Source organism: Entelurus aequoreus, linkage group LG25 (assembly GCF_033978785.1).
Source record: "Entelurus aequoreus isolate RoL-2023_Sb linkage group LG25, RoL_Eaeq_v1.1, whole genome shotgun sequence".
Classification (NCBI taxonomy): domain Eukaryota; kingdom Metazoa; phylum Chordata; class Actinopteri; order Syngnathiformes; family Syngnathidae; genus Entelurus; species Entelurus aequoreus.
In genome coordinates this window covers 5,803,019-5,829,289 of record NC_084755.1, presented here as the reverse complement: position 1 = coordinate 5,829,289, position 26,271 = coordinate 5,803,019, and the positions used below count along the sequence as shown (strand labels likewise).

General features: G+C 40.9%; 1 protein-coding gene across 6 annotated transcripts in view; it reads left to right on the top strand.

Moving 5' to 3' along the window:
* The first annotated feature begins 2,486 nt into the window (after positions 1–2,486).
* The window catches only part of LOC133642291 (meiosis inhibitor protein 1-like), a 120,836-nt gene continuing 97,051 nt past the window's right edge, over positions 2,487–26,271 (top strand). For 5 of the 6 annotated variants that reach the window (XM_062036405.1, XM_062036403.1, XM_062036402.1 and 2 more), the window contains exons 1-5: positions 2,487–2,603; positions 2,812–2,972; positions 8,748–8,871; positions 9,081–9,131; positions 25,930–26,003. In XM_062036405.1, coding sequence (XP_061892389.1) covers positions 2,829–2,972; positions 8,748–8,871; positions 9,081–9,131; positions 25,930–26,003 — 393 coding nt within the window. In that variant the 5' untranslated portion in view covers positions 2,487–2,603; positions 2,812–2,828. Of the gene's footprint in view, positions 2,604–2,811; positions 2,973–8,747; positions 8,872–9,080; positions 9,132–25,929; positions 26,004–26,271 lie in introns of those variants that run through there. The other variant, XM_062036406.1, reaches the window with a different exon arrangement.

Below are 26,271 nucleotides of genomic sequence, written 5' to 3'. Positions count from 1 at the left end.
CAAGTCGCCACCTCATCGCAGATATATGTACATATATCCATCCATCCATCCATCCATCTTCTTCCGCTTATCCGAGGTGGGATCGTGGAGGCAGCAGCCTAAGCAGAGAAGCCCAGACTTCCCTCTCCCCAGCCACTTCGTTGAAGACGCCGCACCGATCCGCCTGTCGATCTCACCATCCACTCTTCCCTCACTCGTGAACAAGACTCCCAGGTACTTGAACTCCTCCACTTGGGGCAAGATTTCTTCCCCAACCTGGAGATGGCACTCCACCCTTTCCCGGGCGAGAAGCATGGACTCGGACTTGGAGGTGCTGATTCTCATCCCAGTCGCTTCACACTCGGCTGCGAACCGATCAGGCGCCGTACTTATCAAGCTTCTTAGAGTGCCATTTTACACTTAAGTCCTGAGAATTTGCGAAATTTAGTCCTATTCTCAAACTTAAGAATAAAAGCTTTTTATCAACGTTCTTAAGTCTAAGAATCACTCGTACTCTCCACGATATTTAAGAGACCTTCAGAGGTGTCTTAAGTGGTTAGGAGTTGCCAGCAGGGGATGGCACTGAGGCGAGAGAGACGTGCGCCAACGTTCAGGGAACGGAACAATGTTTTGGTTTTTTTTTATGACGAGCAGCTGATCAAACGGTATCGTTTAGACAGAGCGGGTATTATTTTTGTCACAGATTTAATACTTTTCGATTCCTTGTTGATTTCTGCATGTGTCTGCAGTGGGCTAGTATATATAGAGCCACCCACACCAGTTTCAAATTAGTTGCCTAATTAATGAATTGGAAAGAAAATGTTATGACAGTAGCGTATGTGTGTGGCCGTGAGGTGAGTGACGTCAGTGAGTGTGTGGGCGAGAGAAGAGAGGGAGCGGTAGCGTGAGTGCCGGCGGGGGGACTAGTTTGTTTTGTATTATTTTGTAGTTTATTGTCAAAATATACACTCCCATTGTCCACTTAAATATTTCCAAGATATTTCTTTATTCTTAGACAAGGGATTCCCTTCCGTGATTGGTCATTTCTATGGACACAGAAATGACGTCACCTAAAATTGCGTTTACGGCACATAGTAATGTCGTAATTCAGCTCTGAGTGTGACACTTAAGATTCAGTCCTACACTTCGCTGAAAGTGTGAGTAAGACGCTTGATAACTAACTTTTAAGTGCAGCTTTCAGCCAAGAATTTATTTACTCTTAAGTCAACTCTTAGCAGACTTCTTAGGAGTCATTCTAAGAAGCTTGATAAGTACGGCCCCTGATGTCTTACAGTTCTCTTTTATGTATTTTAAAATGTATGTCTTGACGTATTACTTTTCTGAAACTGTTGTGTGACATGTGCTGTAGATCTCCTAATTATGACTTTTATCTCATCATTTCGACTTTTTATCTCACAATTATGATTTTTCATCTGATAATTTTGACTTTTTAGCTCCTAATTATTACTTTTTATCTGATCATTTTGACTTTTTATACCATCATTTCGACATTCTTATTTCATAATTATGACTTTTTATCTCATAATTTTAACTTTTTGTCTCATCATTTTTTTAAATCTCCCAGTTATGACTTTCTATCTCCTAATTATCAACCAATCATAATTCCATAATCATCATAATTATGACTTTCTTATCTCATATTTTGACTTTTTATCTAAAAATGATGAAAAATAAAAACATTGATCTCATTATTTTGACTTTTATCCGATTATTATGACTGTTTGTCTCGTAATGATGACATCTATCCCTTAATTTTGACTTTCTTATCCCATAAATATGACTTTTTATTCCATAATTATGACTTTCTTATCTGAACATTTTGACTTTTTAGCTCCTAATTATTACTTTTTATCTGATCATTTTGACTTTTTTATACCATCATTTCGACATTCTTATTTCATAATTAATAATAATAATTTTGTCTCATCATTTTTTATCTCCCAGTTATTGTTTTTCTATCTCATAATCATCAACCAATCATAATTCCATAATCATCATAATTATGACTTTCTTAACTAATATTTCGACTTTTTATCTAAAAAGGATGAAAAATAAAAACATTGATCTCATTATTTTGACTTTTATTCGATTATTATGCCTCGTAATGATGACATATACTCATAAATATGACTTTTTATTCCGTAATTATGACTTTCTCATCTGATAATTATGACTTTTTATCTGATAATTAATTAATTAATTATGACTTAACATTGGAGTATTATTACCTTCTTGTGGTGGAAACGGGCTTCAATACAAAATCACTGTCATTACATTTTGGGGCTTTTATTTTGTAGTGTAGGCTGTGTTGTACACATGACCCACCTTAATGAGTTAGTAAACAATACAACAACTCATAAAGATAACCGTATCTACACTGTAGCAATATGGACTACACAACAAACAATTACACATTTTAAGTTGTGAAAAGAAACCAAAAAATATCGATATTGAGACGCTGGTATCGATGGCCTTGGTATCGACGGTGTCGACATTTGCGTCGACCCGCCTTCGTACCTAAAGCAGTTAGCTGTTAGCTGTTAGCTCGCCATAGCCTTTGCTTTCACGACGCTGCTCATACCTTCTATCCGACTAATAACACGGTAATTTGACTAAATGTCAGCATATTTGAGTATTTAAAGGGGTAATTTTGTAACGTGACACATAACGAATCCAACAAAAAGTACTTATTGGCACCTTGCTAGGCTAGTTAGCTTATCATTGCAGCTCATTGCTTTGAACTGTGTCACAATTAATACACATTATTATTATTATTATTATTATTATGTGTGTTGTCTTGTGTGCTTCCAGGATGTCACTACAGCAACATGTCAAGCAAGGAGGTGATTTATGAGAAGAATCACTTCAGACATGACCCCAGATGGAGTGGGCGCCTGGGGCCCGCAGAGGGAGGAGGACTGCTGCTGTGTGTGGCCTGTGTGCTCGACATGTTGGAGCGCGATGACTGCTCTGTGAGTAACTTGGAATTATCATTCTTTTAATATAAGACTGCCATGACTGCTCTGTGAGTAACTTGGAAATATCATTCTTTTAATATAAGACTGCCATGACTGCTCTGTGAGTAACTTGGAAATATCATTCTTTTAATATAAGACTGCCATGACTGCTCTGTGAGTAACTTGGAAATATCATTCTTTTAATATAAGACTGCCATGACTGCTCTGTGAGTAACTTGGAAATATCATTCTTTTAATATAAGACTGCGATGACATTTCTGTGAGTAACTTGGAAATATCATTCTTTTAATATAAGACAGCGATGACATTCTTTCTTTCCTTAGTTTATTTGGAACATGGACACACTTCCAGCATAACACATCACACAATTTCATATCATTTCACTTTACATCATGTGCGAAAAGATGTAGGAAGAAGCAAAGCTTATTTAAGCCTACCCCTTTCCCACGTCAGAGCGTTTACAAATATACACATTCATTTACTGACTTTTTTTTTTATAGTAAAATGACATCCGTGAATGAGTAATAGGACAGTTTTGTAATATATAATGAAGTCAATCATTATTAACATACTGAGATGAAGAATATCTTCTTTTCAATAAGGTTGAATGTATTTCTCATAATTCTTCTTCTTTGTACTTTGTAAGCACTATTCATTTGAACAACCTCTTAAAGTACAATGTTGAACTTCTTTACTTAATCCATTCCATCATTTAATTCCACATACTGATATGCTAAATGTTCTAAGTGTTGTACGTGCATAAAAATGTTTTAAATGACATTTTCCCCTAAGATTATATTTCTCCTCTTTAGTTGAGAATAATTGTTGTACATTCTTTGGTAGCAGGTTATAGTTTGCTTTGTACATCATTTTAGCTGTTTGCAATTTTACAAAATCATCAAACTTTAATATTTTTGACTCAATAAATAAAGTGTTTGTATGTTCTCTATAGCCAACATTATGTATCAGTCTAATTGATCTTTTCTGTAACACAGTTAACGAATGTAGCGCACATTTGTAGTTCTTTCCCCATATTTCTGCACAATAACACTAGCGAGCAGTAGAGAATATGAAGGGATTTTTGGCCCAGGACGTAGTTTGCTTTATTCATTATTTAAATGCTTTTTTGCCACCTTATGTTGTATATTTTGTATATGAGATTTTCAGTTCATTTGATCATCTATTAATACTCCCCAAAATCTGGTTTCTTTTACCCTTTCAATGTCAACTCCGTCTATTTGTATTCGTGTATGATGCTCTTTTCTACTGTTACCAAATAGCACTATTTTAGTTTTACTGAGATTCAAAGATAGTCTGTTTTTGTCAAACCATTTTTTAAATTTGTTAATTTCTTCTGTTATTATTTGTACTATCTTCTCTGTGTTCTCTCCTAAACAGAAAGCAGTTGTGTCGTCTGCAAATAAAACTAACTTTAAGTCCTTTGTAACTTTACAAATGTCGTTTATATAAAGATTAAACAACCTTGGTCCCAGTATTGATCCCAAGATATATCTAGTCGTGTTGACATATTTTCACCCACCTTCACATATTGCTTCCTGTTGGTTAAATAGCTTCTTACCCAGTTCAAGACCAAACATCTGATGCCATATAGTTCTAATTTTTGTATTAAAGTATCATGATTAATTGTGTCAAATGCTTTCGTTAAGTCCATGAATACTGCGGCTGCACATTCTTTAAATGCATTTCCGTGAGTAACTTTGAAATATTGTTTTAATATAAGACAGGAATACTTTTAGTGGCTTTTATTTACTAGGGGTTGGTGTTTCCATTGAGGTTTGGAGTGTTCATTTGGGCTATTCCACCTAATCGTCTTTTTTTTCAATTATAAACCTGATAATGCACTGATTTAACTGACCATTGCTATTCATGTTGACATTGTTGTTTCAAGGGGACGCAAATGCCACCTATTCGGTGGAGTGGCTACCGTATTTTCCGGACCATAGGGCGCACCGGATTATTAGGCGCACTGCAGATGAATGGTCTATTTTTGATCTTTTTTCATATATAAGTAAGGCGCACCGGATTATATCATTGCAGGTGAACTACTAAAATTGCGTGCGCAAGTGATTGTAAAAAAGTGTCTCAGACCGCCCTATAATGACATGATGACATTAATGTTATCATGCGCTCACCTGTGGCATTTTATGTTGTGGAACATGTAGCAGACAACCACAATCTGGGGGGCGCTGGCACTGATTGCCATGGTGTGCTGGAATGATCCAGTGGCAAGAATATGCATGTTGCTAGACATTCCTCATTTACAGTAGGACTGTGATTCTCAAACTGTGGTACGGGTGGTACCAAAGAATCACTTGAATAAATATTCAAACAAAGTGTTACTGTTTAAACTGTGTTTAAAGGCCTACTGAAAGCCACTACTAGCGACCACGCAGTCTGATAGTTTATATATCAATGATGAAATCTTAACATTGCAACACATGCCAATACGGCCGGGTTAACTTATTAAGTGACATTTTAAATTTCCCGCCGCACTTCCGGTTGAAAAAGCCTTCGGAGGATGACGTATGCGCGTGACGTAGCCCGGGGAACAGAGGTATGCCTTCCCCATTGAATACAATACAAAAAAGCTCTGTTTTCATTTCATAATTCCACAGTATTCTGGACATCTGTGTTGGTGAATCTTTTGCAATTTGTTTAATGAACAATGGAGACTGCAAAGAAGAACGTTGTAGGTGGGATCGGTGTATTAGCGGCTGGCTGTAGCAACACAACAAGGATTACTCACTTGGATAGCAGACGCCCTAGCCGATGCTAACCGGCCACCGCACGGACGATCGGGTGAAGTCCTTCGTCGCGCCGTCGATCGCTGGAACGCAGGTGAGTACGGGTGTTGATGAGCTGGGCAGATGAGGGCTGGCTGGCGTAGGTGGAGCGCTAATGTTTTTATCATAGCTCTGTGAGGTTCCGTTGCTAAGTTGCTAAGTCAGCCTTAGCGTCGTTAGCAACAGCATTGTTAAGCTTTGCCAGGCTGAGATCTATTAACCGTGTAGTTACATGTACATGATTTAATAGTATTGTTGATCTTCTGTCTATCCTTCCAGTCAGGGATTTATTTATTTTGTTTCTATCTGCATTTGAGACAGATGCTATCACGTTAGCTCATGCTAATTAGCTTCGTCGATGTATTGTCGTGGAGATAAAAGGCACTGAATGTCCATTTCGTGTTCTCGACTCTCATTTTCAAGAGGATATAGTATCCCAGGTGGTTTAAAATACAAATCCGTGATCCACAATAGAAAAAGGAGAGAGTGTGGAATCCAATGAGCCAGCTTGTACCTAAGTTACGGTCAGAGCGGAAAAAAATATGTATTTCACTGCATTCTAGTCCGTCACTCTAACGTTCCTCGTCCACGAATCTTTCATCCTCGCTCAAATTAATGGGGTAATGGTCCGAATAGCTCTAGCTGCGTTGAAAACAATAGGAAAATATGAGGGAGTGAACAACTGACAACGTCACGCTACTTCCGGTAGGGGCAAGGTTTTTTTTTTATCAGAGACCAAAAGTTGCAAACTTTATCGACGTTGTTCTATACTAAATCCTTTCAGCAAAAATATGGCAATATCGCAAAATGATCAAGTATGACACATAGAATGGATCTGCTATTCCCGTTTGAATAAAAAAAATTCATTTCAGTAGGCCTTTAATGTTTAACATATTAAATATACTGTATTTTCCGGACCATAGGGCGCAGCGGCTTATAAGGTGCACTGCCGATGAATGGTCAATTGTCAATCTTTATTCATATATAAGACGCACCGGATTATAGGCGCATTAAAGGGGTCATATTATTGTTATTTTTTTCTAAATGTAAAATACTTCCTTGTGGTCTACATAACATGAAATGGTGGTTCTTTGCTCAAAATGTTGCACAAATGATGTTTTACACATCATCTTCAAGTCATTTTCTGACAGTCTCTTCAGGATGCGCCGTTTTGTGGGCGGGTCTTATTTACGTGCCTCCACTTAGACAGCGTCATCTTTATTTACGTGCCTCCACTTAGACAGCGTCATCTTTGTTGTAGCGGTGTAGCGTGCAAGGACGGGAGTGGAAGAAGTGTCAAAAGATGGCGCTAACTGTTTTAATGACATTCAGACTTTACTTCAGTCAATAACGGAGCCGCATCTCCTCATCCGTGGCTCACTAGTGCAACAACAACACAGGAAATGTAATAAGTAAAGTTCCTTGGGTGAATAATGTAAAGTCACTACACCAGTATGTTTTAGTGCTTTCATGGTGAGTTTACTGACAGATATAAGTTAGAACTTTACACTACTTTATATTAGAAATGGCAACCGTGGAGGATGAATGTCACATAACAAGAAGATAGAGAAAAAGAAGAAGCTTATCGACTACAGGACACGGACTACAATGGCGGACACGCGCAATTTTTCAGGATTTATGCAGATCCCAAATCCAATCCAATCCAATCCACTTTATTTATATAGCACATTTAAACAACACAAATGTTTCCAAAGTGCTGCACAACAATATTAAAAACAATATTAAAAACAATAATCAAATATTATCCTTAGCTCCACCAATGACTGAATAAAAACAAAAAATAAATAAATATAGAACCAATATAAAAACAATATAAAAATAAATATGATTAAAAACGATTTTAAAGGGAAAAACCAATTAAAACAGTAAATAGAAATCAAAATGTATTAAAAAAAACCCACAGAGGACAGATACACATCAGCAGGTACCAGAAGGTAAGAAAAGTTTCTTTTGCATAATATTGCAAAACAAAACACCAGATAATATGTCTTACCTTATACACACCATAATAATACTCCTATGTTGAAGCACAGTACAATCCATCAAGTGGTGTGGCTTCATAGCTTACCAAAGTCCTACTAAAACATTTTGATAGATTTTTGAGCGCCCTGTGTAATGTTCTATATTTTCAATGGAACATATAAAATGTTGGTGGTGTTAACCGTATTTTTTGGGCTATATGTGGCAGTTTTTTTCATAGTTTGGCCGGGGGTGCGACTTATACTCAGGAGCGACTTATGTGTGAAATGATTAACACATTAGCGTAAAATATCAAATAATATTATTGATCTCATTCACGTAAGAGACGAGACGTATAAGATTTCATGGGATTTAGCGATTAGGAGTGACAGATTGTTTGGTAAACGTATAGCATGTTCTATATGTTATAGTTATTTGAATGACTCTTACCATAATATGTTACGTTAACATAGCAGTTGGTTATTTATGCCTCATATAACGTACACTTATTCAGCCTGTTGTTCACTATTCTTTAGACATTTTAAATTGCCTTTCAAATGTCTATTCTTGCTGTTGGATTTTATCAAATACATTTCCCCCAAAAATGCTCCTTATACTCCAGTGCGACTTATATATGTTTTTTTCCTTCTTTATTATGCATTTTCGGCCGGTGCGACTTATACTCCAGAGCGACTAATACTCCGAAAAATACGGTACTTCATATTGCAGTCTACACGTATCTCTTATGTGTGACTGCCATCTACTGGTCACACTTATCATTACACCATAAAATTGCTTCGAGGTCGGTAAGCAAAACCAGAATTATTACGTACAGTAGGCGCACCGGGTCATAAGGCGCACTGTCGACTTTTGAGGGGAAAAAAAGATGTTAAGTGCGCCTTATAGTCCGGAAAATACGGTAATTTCTTGGGTGTCATTTTTCACTGAAAGCTTTTTGATAAATTGTCTTACACATTTGTTCCAGTCAGCCAGGAAGTCGTATGCCTTGTCGGCTATCAGTGGGGTGCTGAAGTGTTCTCCTGGAGCCTTGAGAGAGTTGCTCCAACAGGACCACCAAGTCTCCATGCAGTTTATAACCTCTCTGTTGGGTATGGAACTTAACAATATAGAGATGGAGCCATAAATTGCTGGTTACGAAATAAAACTACAGTAACAATGTGGAACATTTTGTTATGTCAGCATAAAAGGCCAGAATATTGTGGGACAAGGAGGACGGGTCATAATTGATAGTGTGTGTGCTGCATCTTTTTTTGTAGGCCACATAAAATTCAGCCTGTCATTATTGTTCTATCCCCAGGGATGCTTCACACAACACTGGACTCAGCTACTTTGGAAAAGGTGGACCAAGGTAAAGAGAGAACCCTCTCACATGTATACTATATGCACACATCATCGCTAAAAACTAGTGAATTTTGAGTACTCACAATTAACATGACGTATATAAGTCGCACCCGCCAAATTTTAAGGAAAAAATATTTTCCATGTATTAGCCGCAGATATATACATGTACGTTGTGGAATGAGTTATTTACACAGAAATATTCTGTAAATGTTTATTTACATACCTTAATTGTTTCCGAACTGCGCCTGTGACACGCCAGTAAAACGGCGGATCAAACAAGACAAAAGTCATGGTCATGGACCCACTAGCTGCGCAAGCTAGATCTCCAATCAGCTAAACAGACTCAATGGTGACGTTTTGGGGAATTTACAAAACTGAAAGAATACAAACATCCGTAAACACCAAATATTTTATTTTATTTGAAGTTTTTTTTATTATGCAAACTTAGTAATTGTGAGAAATATAGACAATTGTAAAACAAATGTGTGCTGTCAAAGCACTGATGGTTACATAAGCTATCTAATGGTGTTGCGAGTTGCAATTAGCCCCTTTAATTTGAAAAAGTCCCTAATATTTTGACAGCTTATTGTCATAATGTCTGTTATACAGGAAAATGTTTTCCAACTGTTTTACTTGAATACACGTCATATACAGTATGTTAAAAACAAGCACACCAATCGGCGTCTTCTCAATCGTCCTTGCCCTGGCGTATGAATTGACCTGTTCACTGACCGTGTAACCATCCATGGTTAATGTAAAGGAGCATATGTGGTCCAAATAAATGGCGTAGTTAATCTGCAGTCATACATGATTAGAGTAATGATTTTCTGTGATTTATTGTATACATTACCACATTAACTACCTTGTACTGATATTTAACACATTGTCGTCATCAAATCTATATTGCGATACATATTGCAGCCCAAGGTTTCTTCTTAATGTAACTAAACATGGCGCACCACCACGACAAAATCTTAGCCGCCAAAGCTTGAAATAAGGACTTTTTACGTGAAACCAAATTAAATTAGTGTCTAATATTGTAGCCTCCAAACAAGTCACAGAGTGTCTGATGCTATTTTTAATTTTTATTGCCAATCTTATGCAAACAACTGGCCCAATTCCAACAGGTTTTACCTCCACACAACACTTTCAGGCACGGACGGTGTGTTTGGAATCATGGGAAAAATGAGCATCAATTCAAAATCACACAAACATAAAACATGGTTGTTGCGGTATGAATGGATATATACAGCATATTATTGGTGCACTTTGATCACCGAAAACATCGGATGTTGTGATGAAGTAAACGAGACGCACGCCATTGTTTGGAACATTGTCAGCATGTCTGTGATGTGGACGTAACTTTAATATACCCGTGGACAGTCATCTACAAAATGTGCAAATATTAGGAGGACAGTGGCGGCTTTTAAGGAGGAAAAAGTCCAACTGGAGCAGCAGCAGCGCCAAGCAAGTCTCTTCGTCGGGGACATGGAGGAACAGAAGTAGAGTCTCTCAACACCAGTACATTTTATAGCAGCAGAAAAAGGTTGCTAGTTGTTTTTAATAAAGACAAAATGACAAAAAGGTCTCCAGACACTTAAAACAATTCTCCACAAAGTACTTTGTACAATAAGCAGCAACCATTGAAAATAGAGCAACATTAATACTAATTAATAATAACATATTTGTTTTTAAATGTTTCTATACATTTTTTAGCCTTTTTAAAGAAAATCCTATAGCAAACTATGCAAATTACACAATGACTTCATGGTGACCACGCCCCCACCGCCACAGGTATTTTGGCTCCTGCAACAACATGATATATCACTATTTATTATTTGGTACGTAAATTATCATAAAACCATTAAAAAGCAGAGCTACAAAGGCTCCTAACTTGCTGACGTATGCGGTAAAATAAATATTCATCTCCTTGCTAATTTACTGTTAATAGTTTAGTCAGTCTAAATGTCCAAATTGTTTCCTGCTATTGGCTCTTATTTACGTCTTTTGGTGTTTGCCCTTAAAGCCCTCCTGTGTCCGTGGATTTATTTCCTTGTAAACAATAGCAAAAACGACAAAAACAAAATATCGATCTAACACTGTCGTATTGACCATGCAGTATACTGTTACTATACTTGCTATCGTTTCAGTTAATAATAATAATAATACTAATAGATTTTATTTGTAAAAACCACTTTACATTGAGCAAACAACCTCAAAGTGCTACAGTGTATTAAAATAAATAAAAAAATAATAAAAATAAAAAAAATAAAAACTAGAACAGCCTAATAGCTAGAACTAGTATGCGTATATCTAAAAATTTTTTTTTTTTTTTTTTTTAAAGAAGGGGTTTTAAGCCTTTTTTAAAAGCATCCACAGTCTGTGGTGCCCTCAGGTGGTCAGGGAGAGCGTTCCACAGACTGGGAGCGACCGGAGTTGATATTTGGATCCATCCGCCCACCATTGTTTCTATTCAAGAGCTCTAGCTTGTGGTTAGCGTGTCCTCCTATGGCAGACCTATTAAACAGGCGGCCCGCGGGCCACATCCGGCCCGCCAAAGTTTTTCATTCGGCCCGCCGCCAAATAGGCTTGATGAAACCATTCAAACTAGGGTTGCTCATGTATCCAGTACTCCCGCCAACCCACAGGGGGCAACAGCCAGGATTGTGTCACAATAAACCAGCAGGGAAGTAAAAGAAGACTATTCATTCAAACCTAAAATAAAAATATCAAAATGAATTGCGAAAATCGAACTTTTGAAAATGTCTGGAAAACAAAGTATGAATGTTCTACCCTGAGCAAGTGCTCGAGTCATTGGTTCCTGTCGGACCTTTTAAGAGTGTTGTAGACATGCAGCAACAATGGTAGAAATACACCCGTGTAAGCTTCATTACCAATCTTGGTCAAATCTTTGTCAGATATTGTGCATACAAATATAAAATATAATTGCTGACTTTGTGATGTCTTTGTCATGTTGTTTTTTTGGTCTAAGAGTAAAACTCTGGCTACCAGAGCTCGTTTAATACATGCAGCACTAAATTTGACCAGTAGAGGGCAATACAGCCACACCTTAGGTTTAATTGTGATGAGTCACATACCATTACATAGCGTGCAATGTTTGACGTACTGTAGATGTTATTAAGTTTCTATACGTGTAAACATTTGTAGATGTGTGAATGTATTAACACTAAACCTATTTTATTCATGTAAAATACACAATAGACATTATACTTTTGTAATGTTTATTTTATGTTTCCATCTTCAGTCTTTACAAACCTAAAAGAAAAATAAATACAACTGAGGAAGGAAAATAATTCCAACAAAACTTCTGGAGCTTCTGTTTCTTCGTGCTGTTAACTAGATACACACGCGCTGGAATTGACTAGCGAGGGCAGAATAATTAATGTATTGACAGTGCAGTGTGAAAGATGACGTGTTTACTCTGTAACTGAGTAAACTAAGTCTCAAAGGAATGTAACCTGCGGAGGCACTTCCTGACAAAACATCCCACATTTCAATGTCCGGCCCCTGAGCCCTTGGGCTCTTGAAACTGCAGCCCTCTTCATGATGTAGCTGAATAGCTCTGTCTTACAGTGTGTAGTTGAACAATTTTAGCTATTCCTCGTCCTCAGTGATAATACTACTTGAAAGAAATGCAATTCATTTTCCGCGAAGGAGGTGAGGATTGCTGACTTAGACTTGGCTTTTCACAGTGGAGGGACATTAGCCGCTAGTGAGAATGCTACGGTGCGCCGAGGACTCGTTCGCTCGCTTTTCGCTGTCAAATCTGCGGCACACCTGTCGAAGGTGTCATCAACATGCATGACCACGATGTAACGATGTTGTCGGCCAAATTCTTATTGTACATTGTCCCATTGCACGACCCTAGTCACCAGTATCTCGGGTGTTGATGCAACATCAGCAGCTTTGCCTTGACTCATGCCAGGTGGCTCGTGTGAGTCACCCTTTTTTTTAAATTCACAACCCTATTGATGACATGGCCACTGCATTAAGGTTTTCTCAGGGGCTTGCTGTGCAGCACCTCTGATCCTAATCATCTTAAAGGCCTACTGAAATGATTTTTTTTTATTTAAACGGGAATAGCAGATCCATTCTATGTGTCATACTTGATCATTTCGCGATATTGCCATATTTTTGCTGAAAGGATTTAGTAGAGAAAATCCACGATAAAGTTCGCAACTTTTGCTCGCTGATAAAAAAAAGCCTTGCCTGTAGCGGAAGTAGCGTGACGTCACAGGAGCTAGTATTCCTCACAATTCCCCGTTGTTTACAATGGAGCGAGAGAGATTCGGACCGAGAAAGTGATGATTACCCCATTAATTTGAGCGAGGATGAAAGATTCGTAGATGAGGAACGTTACAGTGAAGGACTTGAGAGACAGCGATGGACGTATCTTTTTTCGCTCTGACCGTAACTTAGGTACAAGCTGGCTCATTGGATTCCACACTCTCCTTTTTTTATTGTGGATCACAGATTTGTATTTTAAACCACCTGGGATACTATATCCTCTTGAAAATGAGAGTCGAGAACGCAAAATGGACATTCAGTGCCTTTTATCTCCACGACAATACATCGGCAAAATGCTTTAGCTACGAGCTAACGTGATAGCATCGTGCTTTAACTGCATATAGAAACAAAAAAATAAAGGATAGAAGGAAGGATAGATAGAAAATCAACAATACTATTAAACCGTGGACATGTAAATACACGGTTAATGCTTTCCAGGCTGGCGAAGGTTAACAATGCTGTGCTAACGACGCCATTGAAGCTAACTTAGCAACTTAGCAACGGGACCTCACAGAGCTATGCTAAAAACATTAGCTCTCCACCTACACCAGCCAGCCCTCATCTGCTCATCAACACCCGTGCTCACCTGCGTTCCAGCGATCGGCAGAAGGACGAAGGACTTCACCCGATGCGTTTGGCGGCCCGGAGACGTAGGAAGTCAAGGTGAGGTCGGAGGCTAGCGCGGCTAGCGCTCCAACAAAGTCCTCCTGGTTGTGTTGCTGTAGTCCGCTGCTAATACACTGATCCCACCTACAACTGTCTTCTTTGCAGCCTTCATTGTTCATTAAACAAATTGCAAAAGATGTCCAAAATACTGTGGAATTATGAAATGAAAACAGAGCTTTTTGTATAGGATTCTACGGGTACCATAACTTCCGTTACTCTGACTTCGTCACGCGCATACGTCATCATACCGCGATGTTTCAGCCGGATATTTCCCGGGAAGTTTTAAAAGTCACTTTATAAGTTAACCCGGCCGTATTGGTATGTGTTGCAATGTTAAGACTTCATCATTGATATATAAACTATCAGACTGCGTGGTCGCTAGTAGTGGCTTTCAGTAGGCCTTTAAAGGTTTCGTAAAAGTCGGTAAATCCTTGACAGCCAACCTCAATGAGATAGCAGCACGCCTTCAATCCATTGCTTGTGCATTTCCATGCAAGCTCCTCGCACTTGGCCCATTACACATTACAGAAACATAAACACAACTTTCTTGACCCGTAACACTAACTGCTACAGTGTAGAACTAATTGATTTCATATTCCTCTACTGCGCTCTAAGGGTTATGTATCTTTGTATTTTGATGATTAAATTAGGCTGCTTTGTGCAGATATTTCTTTATTCTTTCTAAATGCTGACCCCTTGGTGAACTGACATTTTTTTTAATGCTGAGCAAAAAGTCTGAATGCAAATGACATGAAAGATTATGGATGCAGTCTCAGAATGCCTTAGGAACCGCTTTGCTGTAATACTCGGTCTACTGCACCGGATCTTCTCTTTCAACTAAGAATACATGAAGATTTTGTAACCTGAACCTCACCTGTATCTAAGCCTTACCCTATATTTTATGCATTTTGCGAAAATAAAGAAACATAAAGCAATATGCCTGAGACTTTTAATTTAATCAGGCATGTACTGCAATTAACCTGAGAGCTTGACACTTAGTTGAGATGTTGAATACTTACTTAGATAGCAGTATTTCATTTCTAACTATCTATTTATTATTATTTGTCCGCCACAAAACTTTGGCGCGCTCCACAGCTCACAGTTTTCATTCGATCAAAACCGTTCCAGTAAAAAAAAACGTTTAAAATATAAAAAAAAACCAATTTCTCAGAATTCCTGGTTTTACGGGTCACTTTTCCCATTGGCAAATGAATGTGCCATTTTTCAAACTTGCCCAATTTCCACAATTCTCAATCGATTTGAACCGTTCCGCCATCCACACACTCCACTCACCTTGAACACTCAAACTACCAATTTTCAAATTTAAAAAAATTCCCAGAATTCCCGGTTTGACGAAGCCCCTATTTTCACCTCTTTCTGGAAGGTTTTCACAGTCCATATTTTTCAACCGTTTTTGACCATTCCACCTTCAAAAACATTCTTCGTAATTGGGACAACAAAATGTATCATGGTTTTTTTGCGTAAAAATTCCCGGTTTTCCCGAAATTCCAGGATCTCCGAAATACCAATGAAATTTCAAACTGTTACTACGTCAACATTTTTCAACCGTTGTAACAAACGCACCCAAGTTCCCCGGGTGTCTTTGCCACTACGCAATTAAGGAGTCACGGGTGGGACCTGATATTCAGCTGGGAATGATTAATATATTAAATAAACACAAGACATGTATAACTATTAGCCACAAAACAATCAGGCTTATATTTAATATGCCCCAAATTAATCCCGCATAGCAAACAACTCCCCCCTCCCGTCCATATAACCCGCCAATATAAATCAAACACCTACACAACACACTAAATCCCACAGCCCAAAGTTCATACAACACATATATTTCCCCAAAGTCCCAAAAGTTACGTACGTGACATGCACGTAGCGTGACATGCACGTACGGGCAAGCGATGATTGTTTGAAAGCCGCAGCAGTGTACTCACGGTACCGAGACTGCGCATCCAACTCAAAGTCCTCCTGGAAAGAGTCCCTGTTCTCCCGGTTCTCCACAGGCCAATGGAAAGCACACCAAAAAAGTCAAAAGGCAGATTATTCCAAGAAGTGGCTCCGTGGCAAAAAAAACACTGCGTCTGACAGGTGCTCCAGGTGGTTAGTGACGTCACTTTCCGCTTCCGCCCGGTCTGATAGAACCGGATGCATTTTATATCCCCACATATTATTTACGTACATATTTAATATTAACAAGATTATTAAATACGCCTGTAACAGTTTATAATAAGTAAATGGATGACAATAAGTATATATATATATTTATTTTCCCAGCTGAGCACAAGTTAACTGTGACTGGCAATTTATTATATATATATATATATATATCGATGGACCCCTATGGCCATTACATTCCCCCCCCCCCAGCCAGCGGCTTATGGGGACCATAATAGGGTTTCATGTTTACCACATTAATAGTATCCACCTTACACTTATCAGTCAACCAACGAATACTGTAATTTACAGGACCCAACTTCTTCTCTACCCGCACAGGACCTAACCATCTGGGTGCTAGTTTGGCAGAGAATTTACTTGAAGCTTTGGAAAGTGGGTGCGCCCTAATCCAGACCAGATCCCCAACTACAAAGTGTACATCTTTGTGTCGTGCATTATAATATCTGGCTTGTCGAGCTTTGGACGCGCCTACATGTCTCTCCACTTCCTCCTTTAGGTGTGTGTGTGTAAGTATGGTGTGATATGCAGATGTGTGTGGTGGTGGAGCTTTGAGCACCAGTCGTTCCAGGGGTCCCATCAGATTCCGCCCGAGAGTCAACCTGGCAGGGGTTGAACCAGTCGTCTCATGGACAGCGGTGTTAAGGGCAAACCGGAATTCAGGCAGCCACTTATCCCAGTCTTGATGATGGTTCCCTACGAAGGCGGCAATCATAGTCTTGAGGGTGCGATTGACTCGTTCTGTCATGTTGGTTTGGGGGTGGTAAGCTGTGGTTAGTTTATGGGTTACCCCCCAGGATTCGCACAGACGGGACATCAGTTGGCTTGTGAACTGTGGCCCTCGGTCAGACACAAGATATGTGGGAACTCCCCAGCGAGTGAAAATGTCATTTTTGAGAATTTGGCAGACCTTGGGAGTTTTGGCATCTTTCAGGGCAAAAAGCTCTACCCACTTGGAGTAGTAGTCCACCACCACCATCAGCACAGAGTTCCGGTCCTTACTGAGGGGAAAAGGTCCCATGAAGTCCACCCCCAGCATCTCTCCTGGGGCGTTGACAGTAGAGGACTGGAGTTGTCCAGCTGGCTTGTCGTTGGGGTTTTTGTATTGTTGACAAGTCCTGCATGCTTGGACGTGACTCCAGACGTCTTTCCTTACTGTCGGCCACCAAGCTACTTCCAGAATCTTCAAGAGCGTCTTCATTCTCCCCAGATGTCCTCCGAATGGACTGTCATGAAAGTAGGCCAGGAACTGCGGCACCAGAGACAATGGCACTACCAGCTGATAATTGAAGCCGCCATACTTAGATGGTACTCCCCGGTACCACACCCCTTGCTGAAGTTGATAGTGGATCCGGCCAGGTGTAGGTTGGTCAACAGAAGGTCCACATTCCAGACATGTTGTATCAGTTTTTTGAGCCTCAGAAAGATCTTGCAGTGTGCTGGGGAGATCTGACCAGTAGGTTTTCGGAACAACAAGGCAAATCTTCCCTTCTGGTGATTGGGGTGCCCGTGACAATGCATCCGGTACCACATTGCAGCAGCCCTTCTTGTAATGGACTCTGAATGTGAATCCCTGTAGTCTCAGCGTCCATCGTGTAAGTCGGGACGAAGTCTTAGGGCAGTTGAATGCCCAGGCAAGAGCACTGTGGTCCGTGAAGACATCAAAAGTTGTTCCCTCGAGGAAATGTCTCCACTTCTCAACTGCCCACACCACAGCCAAGCACTCTTTTTCGGCAGTGGAGTAGCGGACTTCAGCTCCTTGGAGCGCTCTGGAGGCAAAGGCAATTGGCCGTTCTTCACCTTCAAGGCGTTGCATCAGGACCGCGCCGAGGCCCAAGTCACTGGCATCACAGTGAACCTGCAAACTGATTTGTGGATGGGGCTGAGCAAGCACTGGTGGAGACTGTAAAAGGGATTTGAGGTGGTCAAAGGCCTCCTGGCAGGTAGGACTCCACTCCCAAGGAACATCCTTCTTCTTTAGTTGGTTTAGAGGAGACGAAATGTCGGCCAGCCTGGGGATGAACTTGTGGTACCAGCCGACCATGCCAAGAAACCTCTGAAGACTCTTCAAGTCTGTGGGAGGGGGGTATGCAGTTATTGCTGATATTTTTTCCGGATCTACTTCCACTCCTTTGCCTGATATTAGGTGTCCAAGGAAGGTGAGCTGATCTTGAAGCAGGTGGCATTTCTTGATGTTGAGTGTAAGGTTTGCTTGTTGTAATTTTGCAAACACCGCTTCAAGGTCAAGCAGGTGTTGTTCTTCTGTTTGTGAAAACACAATGATGTCATCAATGTACACGAAACAGATCCTTCCCCTAAGCTCACCCAGAACTGTCTCCATTAAACGCTGGAAGGTCGCCCCAGCATTGCGCAGTCCAAATGGCATGACTTTAAATTGATATAGGCCCAGATGTGTGATCATGGCAGTCTTTGGCTTGCTATCCTCATCCATGGCAACCTGCCAGTAGCCACTCTGCAGGTCAAGGGAGCTGAAATATTTTGCACCTTGCAATGACTCCAGGATCTCATGTATGAGGGGCATGGGATAGGCGTCATGCTGGGTTTTGGCGTTCAAGCCCCTGTAGTCCACACAGAATCGGGGTGTTCCATCCTTCCTGGGTGTCAGAACAACAGGAGAGGCCCACGGAGATGTTAATGGCTCTATCACTCCAGTGCTGATCATTTTTTTGATTTGTTCCTCGATTATTTCTTGTTTTTGACTGGACACTCTGTAAGCCCGCTTCCTCACAGGCATCTCATCCATGGTGGTGATTTGATGTTTAATTACCCTGGTGGCCCCAGTAGTCTCAGTCCACACAGTTGGCCACTTCTGCAGCAGTGGTCGCACCACCTCAGGTTGGGATTCGAGGAGGGGGATGGCAGACTGATTAACTTGGGGTTCTTCATTTATGGCCATGTAAAAATTAATGGAGGAACCTGGGTGAGTCCAGCGAAGCATTTCTCTGCCTTTGGGGAGAAATTTGAATTCTCTCCCTCCGGGCATGACATACCTCTTGAGATGAGGTTTGAGTACCATTTGTGATGTGGTCATGAAGTCGAGACCTAACAACAAGGGCATACATAAGTGGCCATCAGCCATCACATGAATCTGTAGGGTGGTATGACAGTCATGCAGATTGAGGAGCAGGGTGGCTTTTCCAACTGCTTGGTTTATTTGTCCATTTGCCATGACAAACTTTGGAATGCCGCTTGGCTCCAGAACCTCGCCGCACTTCCTCACAGCCTTCCACAGCGTATGACTCATTAGTGAGTACGTGCATCCGGAGTCCAGGACTCCATCTCCTTTAGAGCTGCGCATGCTAACAGGGACCACCAGGAGGGATTGTTCGCCCATAGCAGCGGCAAGGTCGGCCCCACTTCGACTCGGCCCATGCTCCATCTTCTTGCCAGATCTTTTTGGAGGGTTGCTTTGTTGGACACGACTCCAATAGTCTTTACTATTTGTCCAATCTCGTTCAATCAGGGAGCCCACCTTGACCAGCTGTTCTACCGTTGTCACGATTCCACGTAGACTACTGGCCAACCTGGGATTGCAGGCACCGAGTATGCGGCGCACGATCTCGGCTTCCTCCATGTCATGTCTCCACTTCAGGCAGAGGGCACGATAATCATATGCGAAATCTCGCAAGCACTGATTAGGAGTTTGAAGAATGGAGTGGAGCTGCATCTCAATCTCGGATTGGTAGTCAGTTGGCAAAAAGGCTTCCAGGAAAGACTGCTTAAATGTAGACCAGCTGGTTATGGTACTGCGGGCTGCCGACCACCAACTCCTGGCAGGACCTTTTAAGACAGCATTGAGTGTTCCCACCAGCTCAGCATCGCTCAGAGGGCGGAGTGCTAAAAAGTTTTCACACTGTTCGATGAAATCGGTGACATCGGCCGAGCCTCTGGACTCTCCAAACTGGGGAAACTCCATCCTGATGGGTGGTCTGGCTGTGGCAGCAGGTGTAATGGCGGTGACAGCAGGTGGTCTGGCAGTGACAGCAGGTGCAGTGGTGGTGACAGCAGGTGCAATGGTGACAGCAGGTGGTCTGGCTGTGACAGCAGGTGCAATGGTGACAGCAGGTGGCCTGGCGGTGACAGCAGGTGTAATAGGGAAGGTGATGTCTCGGACAGGCGGGTGGTGGTGGACTGGTATGGCGGCTGCAGGAGTGGAGAAGCTAGCCGGTCGCCAAAACCTTCGGGTTTTAGCAAGGGTATTTTTCAATTCCTCTCCCCACCTTTCATCTCTTCGACGCAGACATGCTGCGACAGCTTGGTCGAAGTTCTGCACCTTCGTGTCCACATACGCTTTCATCTCTGCCGCCATGGCCTCCATCGCTGCCCTAAGTCCATCCTCCCGGTTAAGGGTGCTGTCGACCGCTTCTGTGAGTCGGTTATCCAGAATGTCCACTCGTTGTTGCAGCGTTAGAAGTTGCTCTAGGACAGCTTCTGGTTCCACCCCATCCTCTTCCTCTGCTGCCGCCTCCTGTCTGGACTGTTCTAAATACATAGAGTCCAGCAAGTTAGTCAGCTCAGCAACACCATTTGGATTGGGCCTACTGGTGACATGGCGGAAAGGGTCAAGGGGCGGAGTTGAGTCCTGGGCTGCATCAGCAAAGTCCTGTCTGTCATCTTCCTCCATTAGGGAGTGGCTGCTGGTTGACATTGCTCCAATTAACCTAATTATGTGTAAGTATTTATTAACTGTCGTATATGTAAGTGTCTATGTGTGTAAATGTATAAAAATAGTATGTCTTTATGTACCAGAAAATGGATGTATATCTGTATCAAAATGTAGAAAAAATGGTGACACAATAGGAGTGTGTGTCACACTGCTGACTATTTAGGAAAAAAGTGAACCCAATATACATTTATATTTAACAAGACAAATAATGTTTATGTACTACTTATTCCCCTTAACGTGTTTCGCAAAAAAACAACGAAAATATGAGCCGCTGATATCAATGATACACTAAGCCCCGCTCCCCCCGTACGGGCCACCACTCTGTAACAAACGCACCCAAGTTCCCCGGGTGTCTTTGCCACTACGCAATTAAGGAGTCACGGGTGGGACCTGATATTCAGCTGGGAATGATTAATATATTAAATAAACACAAGACATGTATAACTATTAGCCACAAAACAATCAGGCTTATATTTAATATGCCCCAAATTAATCCCGCATAGCAAACAACTCCCCCCTCCCGTCCATATAACCCGCCAATATAAATCAAACACCTACACAACACACTAAATCCCACAGCCCAAAGTTCATACAACACATATATTTCCCCAAAGTCCCAAAAGTTACGTACGTGACATGCACGTAGCGTGACATGCACGTACGGGCAAGCGATGATTGTTTGAAAGCCGCAGCAGTGTACTCACGGTACCGAGACTGCGCATCCAACTCAAAGTCCTCCTGGAAAGAGTCCCTGTTCTCCCGGTTCTCCACAGGCCAATGGAAAGCACACCAAAAAAGTCAAAAGGCAGATTATTCCAAGAAGTGGCTCCGTGGCAAAAAAAACACTGCGTCTGACAGGTGCTCCAGGTGGTTAGTGACGTCACTTTCCGCTTCCGCCCGGTCTGATAGAACCGGATGCATTTTATATCCCCACATATTATTTACGTACATATTTAATATTAACAAGATTATTAAATACGCCTGTAACAGTTTATAATAAGTAAATGGATGACAATAAGTATATATATATATTTATTTTCCCAGCTGAGCACAAGTTAACTGTGACTGGCAATTTATTATATATATATATATATATATCGATGGACCCCTATGGCCATTACACCGTTTCGAAAAATTTCAACACCAACCCATTCATATCATCTAGAACAATTGTTGTATTACCTATGTTTGCAAAAATTAATTTTTTTTTCAGAAATTCCCAAATTTCTAGGAAATTCTCATTCAAATGAATGGACTGATTCATATTTATACAATGCCCTAAATTCTCAAGATTTTGCGCCATTTTTAATCGGATTTCGACCTTTGAACCATCAACCCACACTATTGTTCAAATTTCGAACGAAAAACATGTTTTCCCTTCCCCAAACTTCCCGGTTTACCTGGAATTTCCGGTAATTTTCTCCCCTTTGACAGTGAGTGGGCGTTACACAATCTACTGTATATCCCACGTTCCTACAGCCAATCACTCCACTCACCCTGGACATTCAAGACCGCATGATCAACTTCCCTGATTACCCGGAATTACCAGAAATGTCCCCCCATTGAAAATGAATGGGCAGTATACAGTACATACCTCTCCATATCCAACATTTCTCACCCGATTCGAACGGTTCTAACATCCACACACTCCACTCACCCTGGACATTCAAGCATTTCAGTTCCACTCAAGCGTCTCGGTGGATTGTGCACATAGGGCATTCACACGCAATTCCTACCAGAATTGCAAATTCTAGTTAATACTGTTGTTGTCAATCAATGAAGAAGTCGATGCATTTTTTTGTTCTGTCGGATTATTTTACTTATTGTAAGTAATGCAATGTAAAAAAAAAAGTCAAAATATGGTCATTTTTAGCGATTTCAAACATTTAGGGCCTGATCTACAAAAGGTTTGCGTGTAATAAAATACTTGAAAACCTGATAGCGTACGCAAAACTGATCTACTAAGTTTGTGTGCAGAGGATTGTGTCTTAAATGTGCAAAAAAAAAGAACAATCCTTTTAGCATGTCTGCCTTCATGCATGTGCAGAATATATGCTGACCATCAGACGCCCGCAAAACTGGAAGGGGACATGCACATATAATCGTTTAGCACGTGCAATGTGATTTATCAAGACTGAAACCGTGAAACTCAGAGATATATAAGTTACAACTATACACTACTTCGTATTAGAAATGGCAACAGCGGAGGATACATGTGCATGTATGAGCCAGTCTGCCCCACAATAAGAGAAAAAGGAGCTTATTTACTAAAGTGCGGACAACAATGGCGGACTTTGCACTTTAAGTACTTTTCTACCATATATGGAGATATCTGCTGATGTCACAATTGGGGAAAAAACGTCACTAATGGGGAAAATTCCAAAGAGCTCATTTGGAGGAAATATGAAGAAAAGCAAGATTGTTTTATAAATATCTCTGCAGTGCCTTTATGGTTTGGTTTCAAATGTTCGGGATTCCCGCAGATCCCAAATACACAAAAACAGGCAGCAATAGGTAAGAAAAGTTGCTTTTGCATATTAGGTTGCCTTTAAGAGGCTGATTGAAACAAATTCAATTGATTCCTTTTCGTGTCTGCTGGCATTTTTTTTTAATGCGTTAGGTTTTTTTCCATACAGGAGACACTTACGATGAAAAAACTTGTTGCTATTTACATTTTCTTGCATCTGGATCATTCCAGACGCACTCTTCAAGTTACACTGCAGCGCCTCCCAGAGCACATGCTAAAAGTAGATCTTGTTGTCTGTATCGCGCTTCAATCTAGCCTAGAAAAAGTGCTACCTTTTATAGTTGTGTGCTGCATGTCACTATGACAAAATGCCACAGATTGGAGCACATCATGCCATAAATGCGAAGGGAAATGAGTGTTTCCATGGTGAAATCCTCATTTAAATAGTGCGGTCTGCACCAGTCTAGCACTATCAATTGTACACGCAGTCTTAGTAGATCACCCGCAAAACCACCACTAATAGTAAAGGCAATTGTATTGTTTGCACATGCTATTTATTTGGGTGTTAGTATATCAGGCCCTTAAGGCCTACTGAAACCCACTACTACCGACCACGCAGTCTGATAGTTTATATATCAATGATGAAATCTTAACATTATAACACATGCCAATACGGCCGGGTTAACTTATAAAGTGACATTTTAAATTTGCCGCTAAACTTCCGGTTCGAAACGCCTCTGAGGATGACGTATGCGTGTGACGTAGCCCGGCGAACACGGGTATGCCTTCCACATTGAAGCCGATACGAAAAAGCTCTGTTTTCATTTCATAATTCCACAGTATTCTGGACATCTGTGTTCGTGAATCTGTTTCAATCATGTTCATTGCATTATGGAGAAGGAAGCCGAGCAAGCAAAGAAGAAAGTTGTCGGTGCGAAATGGACGTATTTTTCGAACGTAGTCAGCCACAACAGTACACAGCCGGCGCTTCTTTGTTTACATTCCCGAAAGATGCAGTCAAGATGGAAGAACTCGGATAACAGAGACTCTAACCAGGAGGACTTTTGACTTCGATACACAGACGCCTGTAGAGAACTGGGACAACACAGACTCTTACCAGGATTACTTTGATTTGGATGACAAAGACGCAGACGTGCTACTGTGAGTATGCAGCTTTGGCTTTTTTTTGCGTATGTACGTAACTTTTTTAAAATATATAAGCTTTATGAACCTTGGGTTAGGTGAACGGTCTTTTGGGCTGAGTGATTGTGTGTGTTGATCATGTGTTTGAATTGTATTGGCGTGTTCTATGGAGCTAGGAGCTAGCAGAGGAGCTAGGAGCTAGCATAACACGTACCGTACCGTACGTGCGCGTCACGTACGTAACTTTTTAAAAATATATAAGCTTTATGAACCTTGGGTTAGGTGAACGGTCTTTTGGGCTGAGTGATTGTGTGTGTTGATCAGGTGTGTTTGAATTGTATTGGCGTGTTCTATGGAGCTAGGAGCTAGCAGAGGAGCTAGGAGCTAGCATAACAAACACGCAGGTGTTATTATGCAGGATTAATTTGTGGCATATTAAATATAAGCCTGGTTGTGTTGTGGCTAATAGAGTATATATATGTCTTGTGTTTATTTACTGTTGTAGTCATTCCCAGCTGAATATCAGGTACCGTGAGTATGCAGCCTTGGCTGCTAAACATTCGATAACTTGACCGTATGTGCGCGTCACGTACGTAACTTTTTAAAAATATATAAGCTTGATGAACCTTGGGTTAGGTAAACGGTCTTTTGGGCTGAGTGATTGTGTGTGTTGATCAGGTGTTTGAATTGTATTGGCGTGTTCTATGGAGCTAGGAGCTAGCAGAGGAGCTAGGAGCTAGCATAACAAACACGTAGGTGTTTTTATGCAGGATTAATTTGTGGCATATTAAATATAAGCCTGGTTGTGTTGTGGCTAATAGAGTATATATATGTCTTGTGTTTATTTACTGTTGTAGTCATTCCCAGCTGAATATCAGGTCACCCCCGGCTCTCACAGCATCTTCCCTATCTGAATAGCTTCAACTCCCCACTAGTCCTTCACTTGCACTTTACTCATCCACAAATCTTTCATCCTCGCTCAAATTAATGGGGAAATTGTCGCTTTCTCGGTCCGAATCTCTCTCACTTCATGCGGCCATCATTGTAAACAATAGGGAACTTTGCGTATATGTTCAACTGACTACGTCACGCTACTTCCGGTAGGGGCAAGCCTTTTTTTAATCAGATACCAAAAGTTGCAATCTTTATCGTCGTTGTTCTATACTAAATCCTTTCAGCAAAAATATGGCAATATCGCGAAATGATCAAGTATGACACATAGAATAGATCTGCTATCCCCGTTTAAATAAAAAAAATCATTTCAGTAGGCCTTTAGACTTGCTTACATTTTGTTTTTTGCTGTGTTTGATTAACGCTTCTAATTTGTGTGTGTGGGTCTGTCAGTTCTGGTTCTACTGCTTTTAGAGCTTCAGAGCGAGCTGCCACTGCGCTTTGTGTTGGATCAAATCGACAAAAAGGTAAGGGAACATGTTGCAGCACATGCATGCTCAACACTGCAAAACACATCCCCCCCCCCGCAGTTGTTTAGTAAACACAACATGTGCATGTCTCCCCTTGCTGCTGTTGTGTAACCCACGTGGGAGGCAATGGTGGTAAAGACGGCAACAGCCGGTGGAAAATAGTAAAGCCGATGACAGAGCGGTAGAACACCAGGTAGAAGTGCAGACAGATTTAATTTATTGCATTGGAGCAGGGGTGTCAAACTCAAATACAGAGTGGGCCAAA